The sequence below is a fragment of the Cynara cardunculus genome (genome assembly GCF_001531365.2).
Source record: "Cynara cardunculus var. scolymus isolate 2C chromosome LG 7, CcrdV1, whole genome shotgun sequence".
NCBI classification, from domain to species: Eukaryota; Viridiplantae; Streptophyta; class Magnoliopsida; order Asterales; family Asteraceae; genus Cynara; species Cynara cardunculus.
The window spans coordinates 2,683,861-2,691,600 of record NC_037534.1 but is presented as its reverse complement, the minus strand read 5'-3'; the positions used below and the strand labels follow the sequence as shown (position 1 = coordinate 2,691,600).

Below are 7,740 nucleotides of genomic sequence, written 5' to 3'. Positions count from 1 at the left end.
TTTTTAAATAACATATATACATGCATAGAATATTTTCATATAAGAATAATTAATGTAATTAATAAATATATTAATATTATAAAAATTAATTTATTTAAATAATCAGAAAAAAAAATTGGAGAGGAGGTTGATGGCCCGCGTGGCTTTCAATGTGAATTGAAAATTTTGCAATTGAGATCCTACATGGCAGCAAGATACCTGACAAAAGTCAATTTGCAATTCAAATTGCAAGCCCCATGTGGGTGCTCTTACTAACGACTTGCAACCCAAGTTTTGAGGTATTAATCGAGTTATCAATTATTGTGAGTTCGAGACTGATAACCAACTATGAGGTTGTTTGACAGTTTAAATGATCTGGTATAAAATGATTAAGTAGTCAAATTAATTAAGAGACTCTCATAATATAGTACAAAATGATATATAATTGTTTACAATAAAATTATGGCGTTAAATGGTTAAGGAAGTTTTATGATACAAAATTATTTAGAGAATTTTAGAACCATTAAAAAACAGACTTTTTTTTTGCCAAACAAGATTCACCTCTTAACGATTCAGATGATGCATCTTAATGGAACTATTAGATGGTAAACAAACAACCCCGTAACGTATGTAATACATATTTGATCAAGAAACAAAACAACCGTAGTTGTAATTCAGTCTTTGTAGTTAAAAACCCTTGTTTAAAAAATTATAAATTCGATTTTTGTACTCATTATCCATATCAGTTTTTTATAATCGAGGAAAACAGGGTTGTACTTGGTTTGACGAAAATTAAATAAGTAGGTGTTGAATCTAAGTAATTTGACTGTTTAATTTGTTTGGTTGCTTTAAAAACTGTGTATCAGTTAATTAGTGATTGAGCAGTATAATTTAATTACTTATTTAAAGCGAGAAAGTAGCAGAGTTTATCGTATTTGTAATAAATAAGTAGATGCTGATATATACTTTAATAGTTAGTTATATTGTATCGTTATATAATATTAGTTTGAATCTTAACTTTATCAGTTTTACTGATGTAGTTTTCTTTAAAATTGGTCAAACTTTTCTTTTGATTAACCTGGACGTTCAGCTTGCTATGCGAGCCGACTAATCTCAATGAAATCACCCGCTTCGTGGGTTGTCCAGAGTCACAGCATTTGAACCTCCATGGCTACAAGGGAATTTTTATTTCTCATTGGATTCGAACGTGAGACCTTCATGCACTTTTGACCTTTTGAGACTAAGTTTTAAGCCAATCGGACACCACCATTGTGGTTAAACTTGAGATTCAAAGTATAATTACTACAACAAAATCGGGTTTATAGGACGCTCTCAATTTCTAAGCGTCCTAATAGACCTCTCTATAGGACTTAGTTTATAGGACCAAAAAATAAAGTGTCATATCTAAAGGCGTTGTAATAAATTTATATGATGTTTTTTTTAATATTTTAATAAGTTTTTAGGACACTTTTAATATAAAGCGTTCCATTAGCAATTTTATAGAACACTATTCAAAAAATGGTCATATAAAAAACAAGTGTCCTATAAAAAATTGAGTTTATAGGACACTTTCTCAAAAGTATCATATAAAGTTGCTAATACGATGTTTTGTATTAAAAATGTTCTAAAAAACTTGTTAATATGTCCAAAAACGTCATATAAACTTATTACAACGCATTTTGATAAAACATTTTATATTTTAGTTCTATAAATTAAGTCCTATAAAACGATCTATTGGAACGCTTAGAGATTGGAGGCGTCCTATAAACTCAATTTTGTCGTAGTAAATGAGATTGTTTGGTTTGGTTTAGGGAAAATATATTATATGTGAAGAGAAAAAGTTGAAGGAGAGATCGATTAAGTCATCGTACAATTATTTATAACCAAATAAATTGCTGCATGTATTAAAACAGAAAAAATAAATCTTTAAACTTAAACCACAAGGATGGTGTCTGATTGGTTTAAGCTTGGCTCTAAAAATCAAAAGTACCTGTAGGTCCCAGGTTCAAATCCAAGGAGGAATAAAAATCCCCTTGTGGCCATGGAGGTTCAAACGCGTTGACTCCAGGCTATCTGCAAAGCAGGTGATCGCCCTGGAATTAGTCGGCTCGCATAGCGGGTTGAATATCCAGATTAATCAAAAAAAAAATCTTTAAACTTATTGACACCTAGAAATTCCAGCGGATTTTGATATTTTTAGACGATTAAATCTTTAAGCATACTAAAAATCTTTGACCTACTTGTACTGGTATTTGTGTTACCAGTGCAACCTCTTTTCTCATAAGGTCACGGGGTTTAAATTTTACTAAATATGACTTCATTTTATTGTACATAAATTTATTTTTGAAAGGCAAATTTTCTTAAGAATTGTATATACGATCACAGGATTTAAATCAACTGTTCATTACTAATTACAGTGAACCAATTTAACAGAATTACAAGTCATTATTCATTTTTCAAATTTAAATCAACTGTTCAAAATCCCTGCACCCAACGCCTTTGCTATCCCTCACTGTCCCCATCATCGTCCGCTCTCCATCGCGGCCCATCGTTGTATCCCCCCCGCCCCCATTGATCACTCTTTTTTCGATCTCTTTTTCGTCATTGAATTCTCCTTTTCCAACAATTTAATTGAGTTTGCATAGACAGATAAAAAAGAGGTAGAATTGGGAGAAAAAAAAACGGATCAAGAAGACGGAGATCAATGGCAATGGCATGGGCCAACATCAGCGTTCAACGATGTGCAATAACAAAGAGTGAACAATGATGAACCGACGAGGGGTGCGAGAGAGCAATGACCTTGGGTTCAAAAATGACTAATAGTTCGAGAACGTTAAAACCGTTTTAAGTTTTTCTTAATATAAACAGGCAAAATGCGCGAAATAGCAACCTAATTTTATAAATTTCTTTATTATAGCATTGTACTTTCAGTTTTTTATTATTACATCAATGTACTTTCAAAATATTTTTTATTAGGACATCGTATTTTAAAAAATTTACCCGTTATAATATCGAGTAACATTTTAAATTAAATTTATCCATTATACTAGGTTTCTTCGCCACCTCATCATCCACGTAGGTTGTCCACATGTAGTATAGTGTTGACATTACGTTTCTTATTATAACATTGTATTTTCAAAATTACTTTATTATAACATTACCAATTTCTGTTACAACATTGTACTTTTAATTCTTCTATTTTTATCATTTAGACATTGTAAATTTAATCAAATATGTTTACTAAAAATTATAATATCAAAAATTAAACATGTTTACAAAGATTGTTATTTCACGAATAAAAATATTCATAAAAATTATAATATCAACAATTAGACATCATTTTTTTATTAATATTTTTATTTGTGAAATAACGATATTTTGTAAACATGTTTAATTTCTGATATTATAATTTTTAATAAACATATTTGATTAAATTTACATTGTTTAAATGATAAAAATATTAAAATTAAAAGTATAATATTGTAACAGAAATTGGTGATGTTACAATAACGTGATGTTACAATAACGTGATTTTGAAAGTACAATGCTATAATAAGAAATGCCATGTCAGCACTATGGTACATGTGGACAGCTTACGTGGACGATGAGGTGACATAAAAACCTAGTATAATAGGTAAATTTAATTTAAAATGCTACCTAATTCTATAATAGGTAAATTTTTGAAAATACAGTACTTTAGTAAAAATATTTTGAAAGTATATTGTTATAAAAAAACATGAATTGTTCTTAATAAGAAAACTTCGTTTCATTTTTTTCAAACTTTTCCCATATGTAAATATCTACAACTTCCGATAAAAAAATACCAGCAGTTCATATTCTGGGGAAGATGAAACACCAAGCAGGCAAACACGAAATCCAGTTTTACAAAAAATTGATTGATTGTATCACTTATGTCGGATCCAAAATCATTCCTTCATCAATTTGGCCCATCTAAGGTATCACGAGATTAGGTGCATGGCGATTGGTGAATGGATATGAGACAAATGCCATGGATCAAGTGTTGCGACTGCATGCCCATAAACTATTTGATAAAATTCCTAAAAGAACTTGTAATAAGGTACAAGAAGCATTCTGAAACCCAGAGTTCATGATCACTTCAACTAGCATGGTATGTGCTTTTTTGACTAAAGATTGCTAACAAGATTCAATAACATACTTGTGATTATGAAGCTTTAATCTATTTATATCTTTTCTTACGATAATACAAGCAAGAAATGATACCTATTGGTGACATATTGTTCGAAATTTAGTCTAATTCATGCTTAAAGAATCTAACATCTGAAACGGCTGTTCCATTACAGCTTGGTTTGGATGATCACTGTCGAGATTGTTCCACAGAAATCTGCTCCATAATCCATCTTCGGATACTGTATCCCACCACCGTGCAACATCTTGAGCCATCACACTTGGGTTTTGTTGCTGCTGCTGATCGTTGATGATCATTTGGTTTGTTTCTTGCAGCGTGGTTTGTGATGATTCAGTGAACAACCCTCTATCGATCTCTTCTGCATAAGGTAATGTGGTATTATCGTTCATAATTTCGGGACCTCGTTGGTGCTCTTGATTATGGTTAAGCTGAACTTCGTATTTTCTCTTTTTCTGGTTCTCCAATGGTTTTTCTTTCTTCTTGAAATGGGTTCTCCAGTAGTTCTTGATTTCGTTATCTGTTCTTCCTGGCAAATATCTAGCTATAGTAGACCATCTGTATCATGAAACATATATGGTTTTAGATAGAGCCAAACAAAAGGTCATTGGCCTAGAAATATCCAAGTTACTAGTAGTACAGTACAGCCTCACAAGGAGGTCAAGGGTTAGTTCACCAAAAACTGAATAATGTCCATAAGTATCTATTGTGTACAAATATTATATACTTGAGATAATAAAAGATGGATTACTTGTTTCCCCATAGAGCATGGAGTTCAATAATGATGCCTTCTTCTTGAGGTGATAAATGGCCTTTCTTTAAGCCAGGTCTTAAGTAATTCACCCACCTTAACCTACAACTCTTCCCATTCCTCTTTAGTCCTAAAAACAAAAGAAAAAAAATCAAGATTAATGGCCAAAATCAAGTGAAATGAGTAACTAGCCTAATACGTTACGATTGCAAGGGGTTCATTTGGTTAAATGACCTTCTGTCAGGGTTTTTTCTAAGTCTATCAGGAACTTGTCAGAAGGTCATTTAGCTAAATAACTTGATTGTAATAAAGATATGGAAAACCGTTTTGAATCTTTATCTAAAAGATCCTCATACGGATTTGATGGTATGTGTTTAGGTGATACAAGAGGTGAGAGTGATAACAAACATAGATGATACCTGAGCAACTGGCAACCGAGCTCCATCTTCCTTCTCCGTGCATTGCAACATACTCTGCAAGCAACTTATCCTCCCCCGGTGTCCACGGTCCCTTCCTCCACCCTTCCTCCTGCATTCGCCAACTCATCATTTCCGTCATTTTAATTCTTTTTTCTGCTTATTTTCTTGTCTCCAACTCAAATGACACAAATTGCTCTTTAACTTGAATCACCCCCTTTATACACACATAATATATACACACCATCTAGCACCAAATTCAGTACCCCTTTGTGATCTCACCTTTTCATTTTGCAAATCTAGGATGGGATCTTATAGTTTATAAAGTAAACCATGTTCCTGATTCCTCCAATCATGTTTCACCAAGTGTCGATAAATTGATTTCTAGCCAATCGAAATCGAGCAAGTGTAACTCCAAATCTATGCAACTTTAAAACTTAACCATCAAAGAAAACATCCCTTATATGATAACCATATAAGCTGAAGTCATATTTGCAATGATAACACAGAATCTAAAAGAAAGCACTTGCCTTCATAATAACAATTTAAAATAAACTTAGTGGTTGTTGGTGTCTCCTTGAAAATGGCCCCTTGCCCAATCCCTGTTTAACATATGTTGATACACGCAATCCTACAACGAATGCTATATCGTATAAAAATCTGTTGTTCCCAAATCCTATGTATGAGTTCTGTTCATCGATGAAAACACATTATTAAAGAGAATTCAAGACATAAATGTAATTTAATTTATATTAACTGATATAATTATACGTCTTTTGTGATTGGTGGGACATGATGTAACACTCCAAACCCAAAGCAATAAGCTGGCCCAATAACTTCTAACCTAACTTAAAATCATGATGACAGTTATCGGTAGTTTTTAAACTCATTGATTCTTTGTCACAAATTTCTTCCAATATCAAATCCCCTCCATTAAATCAATGGTATTCCAACAAATATGGCTAGAGTTTAGGATCACTTACAAGCCACGATTATGCTGTTTGATATGGATTTAATTGCAGAATTATATTGTTTGATATGGCTATAAATGCCTCTGATGCTTTCTGTTATTATCATCTTGTAATTTGCTATATATACTGTATAGAGTGTCGTAAAATTTAACAAAAATCAGCTTCTACAGTAACCCACAACTTTGATCTTATAAAGGGTTCTTAAGTTTACTTTTTATATCCATGGGCTTTTAAACTCTCCCACTTACACTTCTGACATCCTAGGCTTGACCATAATCTTAATCCTTGCAATCGTCGTCAATGTGGTATTTGCCTAAATACTGTTACAAACGTTATATATCAAAGCTCTTGTATCATCGAAATGGTGGAGCAAATCTTAGGAATGACGAGGAGGAGGGTGGTGTTTGTAATATCTTAGACGGATTACACCTTGTAGACTATGAGGAAGATTCTGTGCAGATATGTTAAAGTCGTTTTATATATAATTTAAAGTTATAAACTATCAACAACTTGTTTGAACAGAAATTGGTAGGGTTTTCGTTGCTGACAATGTAGGTTTAATTAATGGTCTAGGTGAAGCTTCTGGTTACCATTTGGAGTGGTGGAATATGATGAGTCATCTAGCGGACACGTGTTAATAAACCATAATTAATTGTCAATTATATGGTATTATTAATTATTTAATTTAAGTGATTATATGCTAATTTGGAGGCTGATGTGTAACACCTAAACTATTTATTAATGAAAAGCTTTGCCCCTTGGAGAAAGAGTATTACTATTATTTTATTACTGATATTATCTCATTTATATTATATTTTATATAATGTTGTATCAAAGGTGGCCTGAATTTGGTCTCTTTCTTTTTGAAGTTTTTGCTAGTTTAATATGGTATAAGACGTGTTTTTGTCGTTATGATGCATGTTTTTACAAGATATAAGTTTTTTTAATTTTTTTTTGCGTTTTTATATTTTTAATTTTAATTTTATAGATAATTATCTAATCACATCACTGACAGTTTCACGAACTTATAAAAGTTATGGATTCACGATTAAAACGAAATTATAAAATTGTTTTTTTAAGTTATATTTTAAATATTTAATCAAAAACTATTTTTATAATAATAATTTTATATGATATTTTTCTTTTAATATGAACTAATATCATTATCTGATTAAAGTAATATATAAAAACCATATGTGTGTGTGTGTATATATATATATATATATATAATTTTATATATAACATACAAATTTGTCGACTTTATGTCACGTGTAGAAAAACATCGCGTCATTGCATGACGTGTAAGGCTTAAGTCTTGAGCTTGTCGTCACGCCACATCTGACACCATTTTGAACCTTGGTATTTGTATATTAGGATGCAATTTGTTGTAAACTAATAATATATTATGGAAAATATCAAAATTTATGCTTGGAAAACATAAAAATTATAAGTGATAGG

At 31.4% G+C, this 7,740-nt stretch overlaps 1 protein-coding gene across 1 annotated transcript; it reads right to left on the bottom strand.

Moving 5' to 3' along the window:
• Positions 1-4,159: 4,159 nt before the first annotated feature.
• Positions 4,160-5,456, bottom strand: LOC112515805 (myb-related protein 305-like). Its single transcript, XM_025122738.1, has 3 exons — positions 5,315-5,456; positions 4,896-5,025; positions 4,160-4,702 (listed from the first exon to the last, which is right to left on the bottom strand). Exons 1-3 carry the CDS (start codon positions 5,451-5,453, stop codon positions 4,252-4,254), a joined length of 720 nt encoding a protein of 239 aa, XP_024978506.1. The 5' UTR covers positions 5,454-5,456; the 3' UTR covers positions 4,160-4,251.
• Positions 5,457-7,740: the final 2,284 nt, after the last annotated feature.